This window comes from Mangifera indica, chromosome 10 (genome assembly GCF_011075055.1).
Source record: "Mangifera indica cultivar Alphonso chromosome 10, CATAS_Mindica_2.1, whole genome shotgun sequence".
NCBI classification, from domain to species: Eukaryota; Viridiplantae; Streptophyta; class Magnoliopsida; order Sapindales; family Anacardiaceae; genus Mangifera; species Mangifera indica.
This window is the reverse complement of record NC_058146.1, coordinates 14,438,663-14,460,727: the sequence shown is the minus strand read 5'-3', so window position 1 is coordinate 14,460,727 and position 22,065 is coordinate 14,438,663. Positions and strand designations below refer to the sequence as shown.

The 22,065-nt window shown below is 32.6% G+C and overlaps 2 protein-coding genes across 2 annotated transcripts; both read left to right on the top strand.

The window, feature by feature from the left end:
- Positions 1-5,449: 5,449 nt before the first annotated feature.
- Positions 5,450-6,358, top strand: LOC123226780 (transcription factor bHLH53-like). Its single transcript, XM_044651302.1, has one exon. It carries the CDS (start codon positions 5,450-5,452, stop codon positions 6,356-6,358), a length of 909 nt encoding a protein of 302 aa, XP_044507237.1.
- Positions 6,359-21,033: 14,675 nt separating this feature from the next.
- On the top strand, positions 21,034-21,773 carry LOC123228468 (non-specific lipid-transfer protein C, cotyledon-specific isoform-like). Its single transcript, XM_044653914.1, has 2 exons — positions 21,034-21,419; positions 21,635-21,773. Exons 1-2 carry the CDS (start codon positions 21,083-21,085, stop codon positions 21,658-21,660), a joined length of 363 nt encoding a protein of 120 aa, XP_044509849.1. The 5' UTR covers positions 21,034-21,082; the 3' UTR covers positions 21,661-21,773.
- The last annotated feature ends 292 nt before the right edge of the window (positions 21,774-22,065 follow it).

The window sequence follows — 22,065 nt, the reverse complement described above, 5'->3', positions numbered from 1 at the left end:
ATGAGAGATGTGGAATCGTGAAACAACTGTAATTGAGGATATATTTTCATTTGCAGTAGCTACTGAAATTCTGAATGATGATGATTTTGAGCCACGTACATTAGCTGAGTGCAAACAAAGACATGATTGACCTAAATGGGAAGAAGCAATTCAAACAGAATTAGCTTCTCTAGCAAAACGTCAAGTGTTTGGGCTTGTAGTTCCAACACCTCAAGAGGTATAATCCGTTGGATATAAATGGGTATTTGTGAGAAAAAGAAATGAGAAAAATAGAATTGCTAGATATAAAGCCAGACTTGTAGCCCAAGGCTTTTCTTAAAAGCTCGATATAGACTTTGATGAAACATATGCATCTGTGATGGATATAATCACATTCAGATATTTAATCAGTTTAACAGTCTCTGAAGGACTGGATATGCATCTAATAGATGTAGTTACTGCTTATTTGTATAGAAATTTGGATACTGAAATTTATATGAAACTCCTTGAAGGATACAAATTACCTGAAGCAAAAATGGTCAATTCAAGAGGTTTGTACTCAATTAAATTATAACGATCATTGTACAGATTAAAACAATCCAGACGTATGTGGTACAATCGCCTCAGTGAATATTTGAAAAAAAAAAAGGCAAATTTAATTGAGACTCTTGAAGAGCTCTAAAAAACTGTTAAATATCTGAAAAAAAAATTTGAAATGAAGGATTTGGGGAAAACAAAATATTGTCTCGGCCTGCAGATCTAACACAATTCAAATGGAATACTTATCCATTAATCAACTTATATTGAAAAATTATTAAAACGCTTTAATATGGATAAGACTTATCCTTTGAGCATCCTAATGGTTGTTCGGTCTTTTGATCCAAAAAAGGACCCATTTCATCCTAAAGAAGAAGATGAAAAGATGTTTGATCTTGAAGTACCATATCTTAATGTCATATTTGGCCCAATGCACGAGACTGGATATATTCTTCGCAATTAATTTATTGGCCAGATTTAGCTCTGTACCAACCCGTCACCATTGGAACTGAATCAAACATATACTTTGTTACCTATGTGGAACTAGAGATTTGAGATTATTCTATTATGTTAAATCCCCTAAAAATCCTAGTTTGATTAGATATGCAGATACTGGTTATCTTTTTGACCCTCATAAGGTCCGTTCACAAACGGGATATGTTTTTACTTATAATGATATAACTATATCATGACGCTTCACCAAACAGACCTTGGTTGCAACTTCTTCAAATCATTCAGAAATTTTAGCTCTCCATGAAGCCAGCTGAGAATGCATATGGTTACGGTCTATCATCCAGCATATCCGAAATGCATGTAGTCTTCCCTCTACAACAGACACTCCTTTCATATTATATGAAGACAATGCAACATGTATTGCCCAAATTAGAGATGGATACATCAAAGGGGACAAAACCAAACATATCTCACCGAAGTTCTTTTACATTAATGAGCTCCAACAGAGCAAAAAGATTGATGTTAAGCAAATAAGATCCAATGAGAATATTTTAGATTTGTTCACTAAGACACTACTGACATCAACATTTGAGAAGTTAGTGTATAACATCGGTATGCGGCGGCTCAACAAGCAATCAAGTTAATCCTACTACAAAGAGGGGGAGCGTTCATTAGGGGGAGCATTCATCAGACAAAATTTTGAAGTTTATCAAATATTAGACAAAAGGTGTACTGTACTCTTTTTTCCTTCACTAGGTTTTATCTCACTGGGTTTTCCTAGTAAGGTTTCTAATAAGGCAGTTTAAGTACGTCCAATGCCAACTTACAAGACATTTAATAATTATGTTCATTTGCTTTGGTTTTTGTCTCATTGGGTTTTTCTTTGGTAAAGTCAATATAATTATCTGTAAGTGGTGGAAGTCCAAGGAGGAGTGCTACAGATCCAGGTGACTTTTCACCAAATGAAGTCAAGAAAAAGGGGTGGGAAAGCATTTATTATGGCAAGCACATGGAAGAAGAAATTGGAAAGGCTGACGCAGGAAAAGAAAAATAAAAGGGTGTTAGTCAATGCATTAGGTAAAAAGGGTGGCGGCAAACTGCTATATAAACCCCCTTTTTCTATCACTTGTAAACACAATTGAGAAGCATCCGAATTCTATATAAAATTACTCTCTCAATTCTGCCTCACTTCCTTTCTTCAATTCTTCCATCATTTCTTTATCTTTCATATATAAATTAATATTATAACAGAAACTGTTTATTACTATATTTAACTTTAGTTTCAACAATTGCTATAATATCAAGCTTATTCTTCAATATAAGATTTCTGACCTCCTTTTGCTTTAGGGGAGAGTTAAGGCCCTATATTCCAAGGCCGAAGTTAAACATGGGAGAGGAATTGAGAAAAGTTATCCCGACCTTTCCTAGCACGTCTCCTCTTATGGCTTTTGAACATTTTCCCACCCCAAGCTCTCCCTAAGCTCTTTCTCATAAACTTTTGGCAGCTTTCTAAAAGAAGCGATTTGAGGGGAATCTATATCCTCCAGCTGGGAGCCTGAAGCACCAACTCCGCATTTCTTACCACCCTCAGACGAATCATCAACCTGCACATCTCCTGGAAGACAAGCAACCTCCAACGGCTGAACAGCCTTACAACTCATTCTCATATCCTCCGAAGAAGAGCCTGGCCTAGCCCCATTCAATTAGATCTCACTTGGAAAGCCATCAGCAGCCAACGGCCATAACTGTAGCTAAGGTACGATTTGATGGTCGGAATCACTATAATCATACCAGACGTGTAATTTTGTGAGATTGCACATCTTTAAGTGTGATTCTACTGGAACTGCACATAAAAAGGTGTAATTTCGGCGGCAATCACACATTTTTAGAAACGATTCTACTAGAATTACTTCAGGAATGTGCAATCTTGTTAGATTACATATCCAGTCCGATTCTAAGCTTCTAACCAGATCATATCTTTCTCTGTACAATTTGGTGGTCTATGCCAACTGTGTTTCTTTCAATTTTTTTAAAACCATTTTGGAAGAGAAATTACGATTAGACCCTTATGCCATTACTATTTTCTAACCAAGATGAGTTTAACTTAATGTGATTTTCAACAAAATCGCACCTTTTTTAGTATAACTCTGTCATACTAACTTTAAAAAAAAAAAAAAATTGTTTCTTTTTCTGATGCAGGCTGCAACACACAGCCCAGCCGTTGTTGGAGTTTCAAATTTTTTATTTTATTTTTTTCTATATGAACCCACCCTTCAACATTTTCTAAACCACACACATCCAATCTAATTTCTCAATTTTTTATTCTCTTTCTACATTTTCTTCTTTCAATCCTTTTTATAGTAAACATTTTCTTTAATCAATTTTAATATTTCAATTTCAATTTCTCTCTACATTCTATTTATTCAATTTTTATATTAATTTTTTTGTGTTTGATTTTTCAATAAAAAATAATTATTTAAATTTACTAATATAAATTTTCTTTCAAATTAGTACAACTGATGATTGTAAATTGCAAGTCAATTTTACAAATCACATTTTGTTTATATATTCAAACACATCATTTTCTATTACCAATTTTCTTATTTAATTAAAAGAAATTCTTTATTTTATTGATATCACTGTGATGGATTTGTTTTCTTTGATTACGTATTCATGGCTTATCTTACACTTACGTTAGGACAACTATATTTCATACACTCTGCTAGCCAAAAGAACCAAGTAGCTCACGTGCATGGCCTCAAATAGTGTCACTTGTAATTTTTGCTATACTAACTTAATCTTCTCTAAACTGAGAAGGTGTGTAAGTGATTGGAACGACTTCTTTTTTGTAAACTCAATTGATCAGGAATTAATGCAATGTAAACACTGTAACATAGACCTTACACTGTCTTTGTTAGAATGTTTACATTGTACCCATTCTTGATCAATTAATTCTACAAAAGTAAAGTCGTTCCAATCAGTTGAACACATTTTTTCGTTTAGAACATACTAAGTATTTTTGTTATCAAAATATTTTAAACAAAAAATTAACAACTGTAAAAAAAAAAAAATTAAATTAAATTGTTAATAGACATTATTGAAATTATGGTAGTAGTATGTATAGAAAAAATACAAGAGACATTGTCAGACGATTACCTATGTGACTTATTTAGTTCTTCTTAATGTTTGAGTGTATGAAAAATAGTTATCTGAGATAGAGTATTGATTAAGTCAAGAAAACGTAATTAGAGAAAGTAAACCTTTAAGCTCAAGTTTGAGCTAGAGCTTACCTAAAATGAGCTCATTTAAGGCTTGTTAGAGTTGAGTTAGCAAACAAATTCGAGTTAATTCAATTCAAATCTAATCTTACTATTGTGACATATTATAATTAACAATAAGATTTAGATTCAATGAAATTGCCTCTCTATATAAATTGAATTTTGAATCATTTTCTTTCACTTTAAAAGCCCATCTCAACCTCTTCGACTCAGTTTTCTTACAAAAACTTAGTCACATGTAAGTTTTTAAGGCACATTATCTTTAAGCATATGGATTTACACTTACCCAATAAAAAAATTTCTATACTTAATATGAACATTCATATGATGCATATATCAATATTTGATATGTCATATATTATCACAAGTGGCCTTGATTTGTTAACAAAAGAGTATAGATCCCTTGAATTTTTATTAAATAATAAAAAATTTTCTTACTATTGGTGAATTAATAGTAAGTTATTAGAATTATTATTATTAGAAGTTAATGAATATGACTAAATTATCCATTATTCTTTATTTTAAGACCTTAATTTAAGGATGAAAAAATTGTTAATAAGACATAGGGGAAAAAACGATGCTAACTCTATGTTCCAATTCTTAAACATAAATATAAATTAAAAAGTTGACGTGTTATCATATGATTGAGTATTTATTTTTAATTTAAAATTAGTTACACTATAATAAGATATCAATATTTATATATATTCGTATATATACTTATTATTAGTGCATAAAATATTATTGTAATATTAGTTATAAGTTTTAACTACTGAAATTATTTTAAATGACTATCAATGAAATCTTACATTAAATTTCATTTAATTATTATTATTATTATTATTATTAAAAATAACTCATAATAAGTAGAGCAAAATTAATTATTAATTAACACAAGAACTAAGTCGGTAGCCGACATAAGCCAAAACGGTTTCTTAATTAACCCACCAATAACCAGTAAAACTCCTCCACGTGTCCCTTATTAACCCTACAAATCAGGAGTTAGTTCCTCCTTAATCACCTCTTTTCTCTCCGCAAAACCTTGATACTCATCCCCCCACTTTCTTCTCTAATTCGTTAGTCAATTCAACAGACAAAAAGACAACATCTTCAAATCAAACTTCCATTTTCAGCTATTTTTCTAAACTTCTCTCCTCTGTCTTCTTCGTTCTTTTGACTTCATTCTTGCAAAATTTTTCCTCATGGCTTTGAGTTTTTGGGATAATGGCTTCTCTTTTCAGCACTATTTCAACCAGGAAATGCTGAGTTTCCATCCTACGGAAGCTGAAAACAACAACAACAACAACAACAAAAACGACGTCTTGGACTTGGATTCTTACTTCAGCTTGTTCAGTTTCAGCAACAATGATGGCTATGGTTTCGATTATGATTATGTTTCAGATTACTTTCCTTCTCCTCTTTCCGATAATTTTATCTTCCCTGTTGAAGATATCGAGCTTTATCAGAACTATCCGAAACGCCAGAAGAGTTGCTATTATGGAGATGGGGTTGACGTTGATCATCATGATTCGGTTGCTTTTTTGCCTGAATTCTTTTCCGGGTGTGTTTCAAATGTTGTTCCCCCTCCACCGCCACCACCGCCGCTTCCCGAATTCCGACCAGATATTCCGGCTCCTCCTCTGGCAGGTTTCAGCGTAGGAAAGAATAGTGCTACTACTGATCAACATCACAAGAGCAGCACGAGGAAACCGAACGGCGGGAGCTTGAAGGCGCAAAGCATTGTGGCGGGAGAGAGAAGAAGGAAGATTAAAGAGAAGACTCAAGAGCTGGGAAAACTGATTCCAGGCAGCCATAGATTGAACACTGCTGAAATGTTTCAATCTGCTTCAAAATATGTCAAGTTCTTGCAGGCTCAACTCAAACTTCTTCAATTCATGCAGCCAATAATGGTGGAAAAAGAAGAAAAGTTTCTGTCTCAAGAGCTTCAAACTCTTCTCAAGTCTCCAGTAATTCAAGAAAAATTATATTCAGAAGAGAAGTGTTTGGTTCCAAGGAAAATTCTTCAAACCCTAAGAAAGGATCCTGAAATCCAATCAAAACCAGCCATTTTTGGGAGCATTTATGAGTTGCTGGAGACAAGTAATGGCTGATTATTAATCTTATTTAATATCAAGTTATTTTTTTAATTTTTTCTGTTTATTTATTTATTTTTTTGTTGTAGATTTTGACTTAAATGGTAGTTAATTAAGTTGATTAACCTTTGATTTGAGGTAATAATCTGACCATTTTCTTGTAAAATTTTCTTTTCCAAGAAATGGAAAATTATTGCTCTTTTGTTGTTGAAGTTTAGTTTGATTGTTTATTGCCTTAATTTTAGACATTAATATCTATTCATTTATGTAATTATTCAGTGGGATAAGAAATATTAAAATGTATTCATTAATGTAATTATTTAATGAGATAAGAATTATTATTGGAGGTTGGCAATTAATTTATTTGTAGCTACTCCAAGATTAAGTTGTAAACAAGAAGAATTTGATTCCTAATTTTATGGGTTTAGTTTTGTAATTATGTTATTGGTAGTTAAACATAAATGAATTAAAATCTTGGATAATTTCCCAATATGTATATATATAAAAGGAAAGATAACGTTAATACAGTAGTGTCCATTAGTTTGGTACATAAGATTGAATTCGATTTGAGTTATTTGAATTAGAATAAACTAAGTAAAAGTTAAGGATTGAATTCATTTTCCAATTATTTTTTAGTCGAGTTTGAATCTCAACTTATCAATTTAAAATTGATTCTTTTGGATTTAAACTAATCTCTAACATAACCTTATTTAAACTTGACCCAAATGGAATCCAAGCTTGAGTGTATAAATTTATTAAAAAAAAAAATTGTGAATCATTTTAGGATCAATGGTTGGGGATGAATTGATAAATAAATAAATAAATAAATAAATATATAGAGAGAGAGAGAGAGAGAAAGAGAGAGAGAGAGAGACACACACTCATTTAGCCCTTAATCAATATGAGTGTCCTGTCATCCTTAGTAATTAATTCGGTTTAATTCAAGTTTTAAACAATGTTATATAGTTGAGATGCCCAAATCCCTTTTTATTTTTCATAGGCCAAAAGACTCATTCCCCCCCAAGGTATAGTAAAATCTAAAACACATATTTGTTAACTTTAACTTTCAAAAACTCAAGCACCCACCCATCACATAACTTCTGTTAGAATTTTCTATTAGGGTTAAAAGATTGTCTTCGTCTTTTCCTGGACAACAAAGAAGAGATGGAGATATTTCTGCATTGACGGAGATAAAGAGACATCTATCACCATCTCATCTCAGTTGCCATTGTTGTTGGAGAGAGATGGAAGAAACTTAGGGATTTAGGGGGGAAAAACTACTTTTTAAAACCAAAAAAGTTTTGAAGATGGGCTGAAATTGTTAGTTTCAAAACTTCGGGGGGAATAAAATAAAATTATAATTTTCTTAATATTATTGATAAAATGACAGTTTTACTTTTAACTCTAACAAAAATTAGGTGATAGATAAGTAATTGAGTTTTTAAAAATTGATGGATATGTGTTTAAGATTTTACTATATCTTGTGTGAGAATAACTCTTTTGGCCTTTTTAATTAAACACAATATACTCACTAAAACTATATGTATACAATTTTGTGTTTGTTGGTAATTTACTTGCTAGGGTTACACATTTGGACTTACTTTCTCTTGATTTAAAAACCTAAATTTATTTAAAGCATCATCGTTCATCCTATTAAGTACAAAGCCAAATATCATTGATGTGCACATTGCAACATCACTAGTGGTGCTCAAGTTAAAAATCTTGCATGCCATTTCCACATCCTTGCATTTTTAGTCTAAGTTAATAAGTGCACATTTCAACAATGCATAAAGACAATTGCATTTGCACTAGTTAGTTCTTTAAACATCTCTCTCTGTTGCATAATCTACTTCGCCACATTTTATATAACCATTAAGCATTACATTCCACAAAACACAATCTTTCTTAGACATTTTATCGAACAAACAAAGCACACAAACTCAATATAACCTATCTCTACATAAAACTTAATCAAAGAATTCACCATAAACACATCAAATTCAAACCCTAGTTCACAAATCGTCTCGTGAACCATCTTCCTTAATCTAACATCTCCAGAGCACCACAAGCCTTAATTATACAGGAGAAAGTATGTGATATTGTTAAACCAAGTCAAAACTGTTAGTAGTAAAGCATAAATAGTAGACAATAGTTTTGTGAGGTAAGTGGTTAGGCCATGTATTTAGTTACTGATCAATAAGTCATGGGTTGTTAATAGGATATCTAGCTGTTATTTTCATATATTTAATTGCTACTTTTTAGGATATTCGGTTGTTTTTTTTGTTATTTATATTGAGTATGTAACTTTACATTTTATGAGTAAAAAACATAATAAAACATAATATTACACTTTATCTCCTTTCTCCTCTTCTCAAAATTTTTAATTGATTATATCAGTTTGGTATAAGATCCTTACAACCTTGCATCCTCAACATATCTATTTTCAATCGTGAATCATGTTAAACAGTTTCAATATTGTTTGGTCCGGTCTTAAACTAGACGGGAAACTTGATTACAATTATTGGCAAATTTTGATGACTACACATTTAAAAGCTCAAAATCTTTAGAGTTTTGTTGATCTAGGAATTACAGATGGAGTTGATGCAAATTCCTAATGACGAGATCAACTTGCATTGGGACAAATTCATCAAGGTGTTGATTATTCTATATTTGGAAAGATAGCCAATGCCAAAAGAGCTAATGAGGCATGAGACATGTTGTAATTGTCTTATAAAGGAGTTGATTAAGCACAAAAATCCAAGTAACAGACTTTACGAAGAGTGTATGATCATTGTGAGATGACCATTTTAGATTATGTTGAATAGTATTTTTCTCGTCTTACTGATCTTATTAATAAAATGAGATTATATGGAGAGAAAATCAAAGACAATACTATAGTAGAAAAAATTCTTTGAATAATGCCAATAAAGTATGATCATGTGGTGGCTTCAATCACAAAATCACATGATACCAATTAAATGAAAATCGTAGAATTGTAAGGTATTGTAGAGAGCCATGTTGACAGGATACATGAAAAAGTCAGAAAAACCAGTTGAAGAAACCATGAAGAGTCAAGTCATTTTAAATAATGTTGAGCCAAATAAAAAAGGGGGATTCAATAGAGGTCAAGGCTAAAATAATAGAGGAAGCAAAAGAGGAAGAACAAGTGGTAATTATTTGACATACAATCCAAGATGAGGAAGAAGTAGAGATAATGCCAAGCAAGAGAAGTCTCAATTTTATTGCTTTAATTGTGGAAAATTTGGACACAAGTTTGTGGATTGTAGATTGGAAAAATTCAATAATCATGGAAATCAGGCAAATGTTGCTAAAAATCATAGTGATAATTCTAATGAATCATAAACTTTACTTTTGGCTTGTAATGTTTTGACTGCAGATAAGAACACATGGTTATTGGATATTGGATGTAGCAATCACATATTTGGGAAAAAGGAATTATTTCTAAGTTAGATGACACATGATTGTGTATAGTGACATTATACTCGTGTGTCATGCCACGTTAGCCGAATAATATGATTTTGTGTAAAATTTAAATTTAAGTGACACACTGTAGGATCGAATGGTCTAAGAGGGAGGGGGGGGGGGGGGGGAGGGGTGAATTAGGTAATTTAAAATAATCTTTATCAAATTAGAGAATTAAAACAATTTATTCAAATCAATTAATATTGTTTATTTCTAATCCAATTTATGAGAATAACAAAAATATTTCAAATAATCAATACAATCAAAATAACATAATATAAAGTATGAGTTAAAAGGAAGAGAAAATCAAACACGCGATATATAGTAGTTCGGCTCAACTCGGCCTACATCCACTCCTCCAAGCTTTCTCCCTTGGAGTATTCCACTAATATTTGGTTGACCAAAAACTCAACCAAACTTTTCTTCACAACAAAATAGCTTCCAAGGTGCTATTAACCTTTACAAGTGTTAAAGCTCAATTTCTCTCACTAGAAAATTTCTAATCTCTCCAAGAGTGAACCTCACTCTTTTATAGTACGAATTTTAGTATGAATTCAAAGTGTGATCTCTCTCAAAGAATGTATATGAAAGTTAAGCTTAGTACAACCCAATATAAATGAAATTACAAAGTATATGAGCAAGGCTTTTGATTAGAGAAGAGAATTTATAAGTGAATAGCTTAAAACAAATTTGCTCTCAAATATATAAAAGTTTTTGGTGGCAAAAGTTTTTTTCGAACGAATTTGATTTGGTTTATATAGGGGAAAATGAGGAAAGTTACCATTGTGCACAAAGAATAGTCGTTTTAGTTTTCCAGAAAACACACAATTTGATCGACCGGATGTAATTCAATCAATCGGATGTAACGTGGCACTCCCATGGTGCCTACATGACACTAGTTGTTGAAAAATTTAAATCAAAATTCGGTCAACTGAATTTCTGGAAGCCAAAATACATGGCTTCTAGACAATTCAAAAGTTGCCATTGAGGAATTCGGTCTGTCAAATTCGGTCGACCAAATTTTATTGCATTTTACCTCTTGAATTTTCAAAAAGTGCAATTTGACCCCTAAAACTTTGAGAAGTGACAATTTAACCAATTTTTGAAAATTCTTTCAAAACCAACTTTAAGATATGAAAATATAGTTCACAAAACTTCATTATTTTAAATGATTTAATAAACTTTGGTGAAAAAATTAGCTTAACCCAATAAGTTTGAAAAATGACATTTTAACCCAAAATGTGAAAGATATGAGAATAAATTTTTAAGTGAACTATCCCATGCAAATAAATATTCTTATCAAAATAAATGCTCCAAATTACAAATATAGCTATCTAAAACTTGAGTTTTTCTTCAAATCTTCAAGAATTCTTCAATTAAGTCTTTTCTTTTATTTCCATCTTGAAACTCCTTCAAGTGCATTAGATAAATTCTTGTAATCTAAACTCACACTCAAGTAAAATCATTAGTTAATATGCATAGGAACATATTAGTTTGTTATCATCAAAATAAGAGTATAATGACTCCTTGAGTTAACACACACGACTTGTGCCTTAGACACACGCCTATGTGTGCTTAGAATATAGCTTTAGTTTATAAAAGGGGTGTTGCTGCATTTTAGGGATAATTATTATCGAACCCTAAACTCATGAAATGTTCCCAAAAAAGAGAGAGTGAAGTTTGACGATCAGACTTCTGTGCAATGCCTTCGACATCTTGATTCTAATGACGTGGTGAAGGGAAAGGAAGAGAGAAGAAGGCTTGGTGATCATCTTGGTTGTGGCAGAATCTGTTGGAAGCTATGGTGAGTTGCAAGTATGAATTCTTAGAACATAGGAGGAAGAAGGAAAAGATTAACTTCAAAGCTTTTATTTCTATATTTTTTCTTTGTATACACTTACATATAACAACTGATTACAAGTCTTTTTATACACCTAAACATCAACTATTAACCAGTAAAAAACGTGCAGAATAAAAATATAATTCTAAATAGCAACCATTATTTCTGTGTAGCCTTTCATAAAATAGCTATAACTTTCTTTAGAAAACTTCAATGAACTTGAAACTTGCATCATTTAAAACTAGACTTAATAAGCTTTAAATCCATATTTGGTTCACTAAAAATGACATTCTTTTGCCTTCCCAAAACGCCCCTTACATTCACCATAAGTTTATGGCCACTACTGAAGACGAGAAGTCAAGTTTAATTTTTGAAAAACTTCTCAACACCCCCTTGTAAACTTGACTTCTTCACAACTCCAATCATCTCTTTAAGCTGCTGAAATCTATCTTTCTTGAGGGGTTTTGTAAAAATATCGGCTATTTGATCAAGAGTTTTTATATACTCTACCTCAACCTTCTTGTTGGTAATGCAATCCCTAATAAAATGAAACCTTGCATCTATATGCTTGCTTCAATCATGAAACATCGGATTTTTCGCAAGAATAATGGCCGATTTGTTGTCCACCATAATTTTAGTTGCTTCTTTTTGAGCAAAATAAAGTTCATCTAGCAATCTTCTTAGCCATATCGCATGACATGCACCAACAATTGTAGCAACATACTCCGATTCACATATTGAGAGTGTTACAACTGATTATTTCTTTGAACACCATGAAATTGCATTTTCTCCAAAGAAAAATATAAACTCGATAGTACTCTTCCGGTCATCAATATCACCAGCATAATCATTATCACAATAACCTTTTAAGTGAGCCTCATTCAACGAAGTATAAAAAATGCCATAATCAAAAGTACCTTTTAAATATCGAAGAATTCTCTTTGTAGCTCGCATGTGTTCTTCACTTGGATTCTCCATAAACTAACTCACTAATCCCATGGCAAATAATATATCGGGTCTAATACATGTCAAGTACCTTAGGCTTCTCACAAGGTTTCGAAACATGGTTGAATCAATTTTCCTTACTCCATCTTTCTTGGAGAGTTTTACTCCACACTCTATTGGGGTATTCACGGAATTGCAATCTATTATCTTAAACTTCTTTATAATCTCTCTTGCATACATTTCTTGATAGATAAATATCCCGTCACTCCATTGTTTTACTTATATCCCTAAATAATATGACATAAGCCCCATATCACTCATCTCAAATTCTCGTGTCATCACCTTCTTAAGATCATTATACACTTGTGGATAATTTCCTATAAGAATAAGGTCATCCACATAAATGCACACAAACAAAATATCATCTTTCTCTTTTTTAACATAAAATGCATATTCATGAATGCATCTTGAGAAACCATTCTCATGAAAATATTTGTCGAGGCGACTATACCAAGCCCGTGGTGCTTGTTTAAGGTCGTACAACGCCTTCTTCAATCTCAACACCTTATCTTAATGACCTTCAACCGTAAATCCTTTCAACTATTCCACATATACTTTTTCTTCAAGAACACGATTTAGAAAGACTGACTTCACATCCATTTGATGAATTGTCCATCAATTTTGGGCCGCAAGAGCAACCAACAACCATATTGTCTCTAAGTGAGCAACGGGAGCAAATATTTCTTCATAATCCATGCCATGCTTTTGTTTATACCCCTTTGCAACTAGTCTCACATTGTACCTCTCAATTTCTCCTTTCGTATTTTCTTTAGCTTACCATTTAACTCCAATTGCTTGATGACCACTTGGTAGTGTGACAAACTCCCAAGTGTCATTTTTCTCAATGGAATGAATTTTTTCCTCCATAGCTTGTATCCATTTCTTGTCCATAACAACCTCTTCAAAACTCAAAGGTTCATCATTTGCAAATAGACAAAAAAGATTCTCACTGTTTATTCTTTCGGTAACATCATAGAGATCTCTTATACTTATAAATCTTTAAGGTTATTCACCTGAGCTTATTGAGGAAGAAGTGGGTGTGGAAGAAGTTGAACTTCCGCCTTCAGTCTCTTTGTCCTCATTCTAGTCTTCTCCCAAATATGGAAGAAAACTATATGTCTCTTCTTCTTGAACATTCCAATCCTATGAGGCATCTTCCTCAAATTCCACATCTCTACTAATCACAACTTTCCTGGAAATAGGGTCGAAACATTTGTATCCTTTAGAGTTCTCGGCATAGCCAATAAGCACCATCTTCTTACTCCTATCATCAAGTTTTGTTCTTTCTTGTTTGGATACATGAACATAGCCAATAGATCCGAAAACTTTTAAGTGCCTCACATTTGGCTTTCATCCACTCCATGCTTCTTGAGGGGTTATTTTCTCCAAACTTTTCGTAGGTGAACGGTTTGAGAGATAAACTGCACATTCAACCGCCTCGGCCCAAAATTCCTTAGGCATATTCTTACTTTTTAACATCGTCTTTGTCATGTTAAGAATTGTCTTATTCTTTCTCTCTGCGACCCTATTTTGTTGTGGTGCTTTTGGGACCGTCATAAGACGTCGAATACCATTTTCCTCACAAAAAACCTTGAATTCATTAGAAGTGAACTCTCCACCTCTATCAGTTCTTAGAGTTTTAATTTTGTATCCACTTTCCTTTTCAATAAGAAGCTTGAATTTTTTAAATGTCTCAAAAACTTCATTCTTGTTCTTAAAAAATAAACCCACGTCTTCCTTGTGTAATCATCGATGAAGAGCACAAAGTATGAGTTCTTACTGAAAGATTATGGCTTGATAGGACCACACACATCTGTATGCACAAGTTGTAGAGGCTTGATTGCTCGCGAAAGTGACGCCTTTGGAAAACTCTTTCTTGCATGTTTTTCGAGTAGACATGCTTCGCACAATTGATTCAAATGATTGATTTTGGGAACTCATTTCACCATATTCTTATCTCTTAGCATTTTAAGCCCTTCAAAGTTGAGACGCCCAAATCTCATGTGCCAAATCCATGAAGGATCCTTGACACAAGCTTGTAAACACTTCGCTTCCGCCGTTTTCACATTAAACATGAACATTCAGTTATTTGTCATGGAAACTTTAGCAACAAGTCTATCATCTCAATTTCGAAGCCCCAAATAATTGTTCTCCATCTTCACTTTGTGCCCGCTCTCTAAAAGTTGGCCAATGCTCAAAATATTGCTCTTCATTTTCTCTTCATGAGCTAACATCGATCCATGTAACTCATCGATGGTCATGGACTCTTTGTCTTTCAATTCTTCAATTGCCACCACCACATGAGTGAATTTTGCATTGAGAGAGCGCAAAATCTTCTTTACTACTCTTACATCTTCCATCTTTTCATTGAGTCACTTCATTTGATTTACCACCTCCAATACTCGAGTAAAATAATCTATTATAGACTCATTCTCCTTCATCAAAATCGACTCAAACTTAGCCTTAAGAGTTTGGAGCCACACCTTTTGCACTCTATCAACTTCGACCACAAAATTCTTTAGAATTTCCCATGCATCCTTGGCTCTTGTCGCATTGGCTATCTTCTTGAACATGTCATCATCTAACCCTTGATGAATAATTGAGAGTGCACTTTGATCTTTCTTCTTTGTTCATTGCCAAGCTTCTAGTTCGGCCGCGGTTGCAGTATTCTCGTCTGCGGGATCTTCATATTCTTTCTCGACAATGTCCTATAAGCCATGAGATCCAATTGTGGCCTTCATGCGTAATGCCCATCGATCATAGTTTGTTTTGGTTAGTTGTGGGTATTGGAAAGTGATACTAGTTTTGGTCATCATTTTAACAAAGCTCTGATACCACTTTGTTGGAAGCTATGGTGAGTTACAAGTATGGATTCTTAAGACAGATGAGGAAGAAGGAAAAGATTAACTTCAAAGCTTTTATTTCTATATTTTTTCTTTGTATATACTCACACATAACAACTGATTACAAGTCTTTTTATATACCTAAACATCAGCTATTAACCATTAAAAAAACATGCAGAATAAAAATAGAATTCTAAACAACAGGTATTATTTCTGCGCAACCTTTAATAAAATAGCTATAACTTTCTTTAGAAAACTTCAATGAACCTGAACTTGCGTCATTTAAAACTAGACTTAATAAGCTTTAAATCCATATTTGGTTCACCAAAAATGACATCTATTTGCCTTCCCAAAACGTCCCTTATATTCACCATAAGTTTTTGCCCACTACTGAAGACGAGAAGTCAAGTTGAATTTTTGAAAAAGTTCTCAACAGAATCATCAAGAGGTAAGTAGGAATTCCTGCACTTTTTTCATATTGCTAAGAATGATGGATTGAAAGTTTATCTTCCTCACCAAGAATTATGTTAATATAAATACATGATTAATCTTGATGAATTGATGTGAGGTTTGATTGAATTAGTAGGAACTAGATGGATTGAATATAAATAAGTAGTTAATGCATTATGTTGTGATTGGGAAATTTGGTGATGATCCTTTTGATGTTGTATGATTTCCAGAACGTTAGAACTTGCATTGATTCTTATTTTGTTTAGAATGGTTTTGTGAGATGTCCTTATGAACATGCTTTATATATTAAATGTACTAAATCTGGTGTATTCTCATAGTATGCCTTTATGTTGATGCTTTAATTTTTATTGGCAATAATTTGAAGTTGATCACAAAATTTAGGGAGACTTTAATTAGCAAGTTTGAGATGATGAATATGGGTTTGATGTGCTATTTTCTTGGACTTGAAGTTGTTCAAATGGATGGTGGAATTTTCCTTTCACAACGAAAATATGCCATTAATATTATGAAGAAATTCAAAATGGAGAATTCTAAGCCAGTTCTAACTCTAGTAGCTAAAAAAATGAATTTGGCAAAACATGGAGCTTGGAAGAATGTGAATGTTACATCTTATAAAAGTTTGATCCAAAATTTTTAGTTGCTACAAGACCAAATATTTCTTTTGGAGTTGGAGTGCTTAACAGAATTATAGAAGAACCGAAAGAATCACATTGGGAGGCAGCAAAGTGAGTTCTGGGACATGTTAATTGTATAGTGAATGATGGAATTTTTTACTCTGCTAATAATGTTGTGAAACTTGTTAGTTATATAGGTAGTGATTGGGTTGGTGATGTTGAGATTAGAAAAAGCACATCAGGCTATGCTTTCCATCTTTGTTTAGTTATTTTTTCTTGGTTTTCAAAAAAACAGTAGGTGGTGGCTTTTTCAACAACAAAAGGGGAATATATTGCAGTAGAAAGTTGTGCTATTCAAGCAATTTAGTTGAGGAAAATTTTAGAAATTCTGTAATACAAACAAGACATATCTACACCTATTTTCTATGATAGCAAGTCAATAATTGCATTATCAAAGAATCCAGTCTTCCATGGTCATTGCAAGCATATATATATCAAGTATCACAAAATTTGAGAGTTGGTTCCAGAAAAACAAATTAATATAAAATATTGTCCTATTGTTTGTCAAATTGCAATATCTTTACAAAGCCATTAAAGACGGAATTGTAGCAAACACTTGGGATGGCTTCTCTAACTTGGTTTAAGAGAGGTACTGATATTGTTAAACCAAGTCAAAACTGTTGGTAGTAGAATGTAAATAGGAGACAACAATTTTGTGATGTAAGTGGCTAGGCCACATATTTAGTTACTGATTAGAAAGTCATGGATTAGTAGGATATCTAGCTATTATTTTTAGAGATTTAATTGCTATTTCTTAGGATATTTTTTTGTCGTTTTTTTGGTTATTTATATTGAGCATGTAACTCAACATTACAGTTTCTCTCCTTATCAGTATACTTAATTTCAAAACTCAACATCTTAAAATAAAACGAGGCAAAATCAAACCGGCCCATTTTAACACTTTAATCATCCTATTCCAAGAAAAACTAGTCCTTAATTCAAGACTATAAATCGTGTTAATGCCAAATCTTTGCACCCAAAGAAGTATTGGAGCTGATTTTATTAATAATGAACTGGGCATGGACTTGTTTATTAGCCTTCTGACAACAACCTAAGTCCACAATTTTCTTATTTAAATGTTATGTGTTAAATTGCCGAGTTGCATCTTTCTGTTTGTCTCTGATTAAATTCTATCTGCACTTGGAATGAGATGATGCCCAGAATGGATATGGAGATGATGCTATATGTCTCTACAAGGACATGATTGCATCAAGTGAGAAACCTGATGATAGAACCTTTGTTGCTGTTTTGACTGCTTGCAGCCATTCAGGACTGGTTGATGCAGGGTTGAAATTTTCAATTCCGTGAAGCAAGAACATCATCTGGAGCCGAAGTTAGACCACTATACTTGCATGGTGGACTGTCTAGGTAGAGACGGTCATTTCCATGAAGCAGAAATGCTTATAGATGAGATGCCATAAAAAGATGATCCAGTTATATGGAAGGTTCTTTTAAGTTATTGTCGAATAAACTCTAATGTAGTCTTAGCAAAAAGGGCAGCAGAAGAACTCTTTCGCTTAGACCCCAAAAATTCTGCTACTTATTCACTTCTTGTTAACATCTATTCTTCTGTCGGAAGATGGGATAACATGAGGGCTGTGAGAGAGCTAATGAATGAAATTGATGCTATTAAGGATCCAGGATATAGCTGGATTTAAATAAGAATGTGATGTGAGTCTTTACTGTGGTCATGAGCACAGGACTAAGGGTGATCAAATCCAAAATCACATTATTAGCTTAACAGGAACTGGCACTGGACTTTCCTCTGGTTACATCTGGTGAATTTCTCTCTCTGACCTGTAACACCTTGTAGATTCTATGTGTTCTCACTATTGTATATGTTGTTTACATGGACTCTATTTGTGACACAGATTTTCAAGGTGGGATGGTGGTATTGATGTGATGAAATCTAGGTGTATGTCTAGAGCATGGTTTCTTCTTGTCTGCATTATAAGTTTCAATACATTCAACAGCTGCATTGGTAATAGGCTACATCTTCCTAGTGGTTTCTTCTGCAACTTTCATCGAAGGAAATAATAGCCTTTGGACGGTGATCATCTCTTGTGTTGATTTGGGAAAAGTGGATTGCAATGCTGACGAGGTATACTTGAAGAAACTAGAGTGACAATTCAATTATGCTGAATTTTTCATTTTCTTCTGTATAGGGGAGAAGAGATCGCTGCAATATATTAATATTCATGCAATCCTGAAGAGTTGTTTTGCTCATATCTGTGGATCTCACTTTGAGCTCTCATCGAGTTACAAATCGGTTACCCTCTTTCTCCTCTTTATAAGTAAAGTTTTAAGGTAGATAAGATGCTTCAATATCTTGTAAACTTTATATGACATATTGATATTGACAAATACAGACTACGAAATTATTTAGGCCTGAACTGTGCAACATACGTACGTAGTTAGGAAGATCAAAAAAAACAAGCCCGAAAGAACTTTGTGACCTCAAATCGAAGGATCACATGTATTATTGTTTGTTAAATGATATGTTGTATAAACACTAAGACAATCCTTTATATGAAATCTTCTTGATGCATCAGTTTGATTGACACATCTATATAACGTATATCTATGTGTTGCATCGAGTCAATTAGGTACTATTGATGTGTTAATGGTTTGGTGACTTACATGATGTGTTATCAGATGATTAAGTATCACTTTATCCTTAATTTAAAGTCACTCAATTACATTATGATATATTATTTGAATACTTAATTAGATATTTAAAATTGAGTATATATAATTTTATTGAATGAGAAAATCATACAATGAGTTTTTTTTTTTTTGGTCTCTTGAAATGTAAATATTGAAAATAAATATGTGTATTATGAACTTATTTTTAATTCATGAAAAAATTAAATTATATTTTAATCTTGATTGTTGATTAATTGCAACGTCAATGTTTTTGGATGTTGAGTCGGTGGAGGGGGCAGTCAAGTCCAATTGGCAGTCCGACTAATTAATTGTTTAAAAATAATGTTCAAAATAATTTTATATAATTTATCATATTATATATATAATCTGAATTATTTAAAGATCAAAATAAATTTAATTTGATGGTAGGCATTTTCAGTTGGTTTATTAATTTTTTTTTATTCGCTTCATTATTGTGGATGTCTTAACCCAATTTAACCAATCAAACTGTTTGGTTCAATCCAATCTAATTCAAAAAATGATTTTCAAGCAAACCAAACCCGTATTGATGGATGATGGTTCAATTGATCAAACTGGTTGGTTCGATCCAATTTTTAAAATCGTGACATTAGTTTCTGACTTGTGGTTATCAAGGCTGAATTTGGTGACCCAGAGAGCAGAGTTCTATTTCGAGAGCCAAACAAACAACATTAATTAGGTCTATAAATAATGTGAATACATTAATAATCAAGGCTATAATTTGTCTGAAACTGAAAATCAGAAGGTCAAGTGAACAAGTCTTTCAATCTTGAGTAAAATTCTACAGCTGGATCGGAAAAATTTGGATTCATTATCAAAATGGTACCTACCCCGTATCATTTAATTTTGGTATTTCTTTATATTCCTTGCAATCGATCATTATTCAAAGATGCCATTTTTATATAATTTTATTTCGTTTGAAATACTTCTCTCATAATTTTCCTCATTCGGACACTGGAAGCATGGTCGCTTATTGCGATTTGGGCTGAATCCAAAATGCGTTGGTTCGATCTTAAAAGTTGATTCAACTCATTTTAAATTTGAGTTAAAAGATTTAACTTATTTTTAAAATCGAACTGAACTCTAGTATGAGAGTATTCAGTTTGAGTTTGACTCAAATTCTTCGTTTGAATCCATAGTTAAGATTTTTAATTTAAGCTCAACTCAAATTTGATACTTATTTACAGAACAATAATGTTTTATGCATTATTAGATAAAATAATGTTGTTTTCTCGATTAATCAAGAATTTGAAATGTTGATTCAAACCGAATCAAAACAAACTATTTTTATTCGAATCAAACTCAATTTAAACTACAGATTGGATGGTTTCAAAACTGAATCAAACTATATATATATATATATATATATATATATATATATATATATATATATATATATATGTAAAATCATATTTAACAAAATTTTTTCTCAATAATTAAATATATAATTTGTTTATTATATATTTATAGTAATTTTTATTGTATATATATTTTCGATTAATTTTACATATTTATTAATAATTTTTAATAAATTCAAATCAAATTAAGCTTTATTTTTTTAGTTTAATTTCGTCTATTTTTTTTTTTTTTAATTTAGTTTGCAAAAATCATAAACATGACTAAGCTTACCCCTGAGCTTCCCTATATAAAACCTTCGTCCCCACTTCATTTTCTCATCAACAAAACAAGCTCGTCATCTTAGTACTATTAGGATCATCTTATTACAGTGCCATATTTAACCATGAAGAGCCTCCTTCTCTCCATGCTGGCTCTCCTCTCAGTCCTTTTCTTCCTTGCCAATGTTGGCGAGGCGGCGATCGATTGCGACTTTGTGGGTACAAAAACGGCTGGATGTGTGCCATTTGTCACCGGCAAGGCGAAAGACCCTGCCCCTGCCTGCTGCAGTGGGCTGAAGGAGCTTCTTGAAGCCGTGAAAAGTGTTGATGATAAGAGAGTTCTCTGCCGCTGCATGAAGGATGCTGCCAAGTCCTTGCCGATAAACGATGAGTTATTGAGCCAGCTTCCTGGCCGTTGCCAGATCGATGTTGGTTTCCCTATCTCCTCAAAAATGAATTGTGGTACGTGAGTATTTACTTTCCTTGACATTTGCAATTTCATTTATATGTTCAATAGGGCATGCATTTAGGGGCGGATCTGATCGGGGCTAGCTTGGATCAAATCTATGGTTTGATTAGGATAAATCCATCTCTATATGTGTTGAGATGACTAACCAGTGAATTATAATATTAAACGGGTTCGAGGTGTACTGATTCTGGTTTGTATGATTTTGCAGCATTCACTGAATTGCTAAGGAGTTGAGGCAGCGATCCGTTGAGAAAGACATCATAAAGAATATTAGGAAGGAGTTACAATAAATTAAACAGTTGAAGCTTGCCATTTTCTGGTCTTAATAATAATGCAATTCTCTTTGTTTATTTTTTGTGGATCTTCTGCCTTGATTAGACTCTTACGCTTGAAGTTTGCCATTTTACAAATGATTAACAGAATCGGGAAAACAGAAGCAAACAATATCTTAGGCTTCCAACTCATCTAAGTTTCTCTGAAACACATACAGAATGATAAACCCAGAATTACAAAAGCCATGCACATGCATTCAAACATAACAGAGTCATCTTTAAATCAACTAGTTTTTATTTTAGCACTCTCCACTGTTTTAACTTTAAGGCAGCCAAACAAGAAAACCAAACAAGTTTCAATATACTA

Coding starts and splice junctions, on each gene's coding strand:
- LOC123228468 (XM_044653914.1), top strand. CDS start 21,083: ATGAAGAGCCTCCTTCTCTCCATGCTGGCTCTCCTCTCAGTCCTTTTC. Junction 21,420..21,634: donor CTCCTCAAAAATGAATTGTG/GTACGTGAGTAT, acceptor ATGATTTTGCAG/CATTCACTGAATTGCTAAGG.
- LOC123226780 (XM_044651302.1), top strand. CDS start 5,450: ATGGCTTTGAGTTTTTGGGATAATGGCTTCTCTTTTCAGCACTATTTC.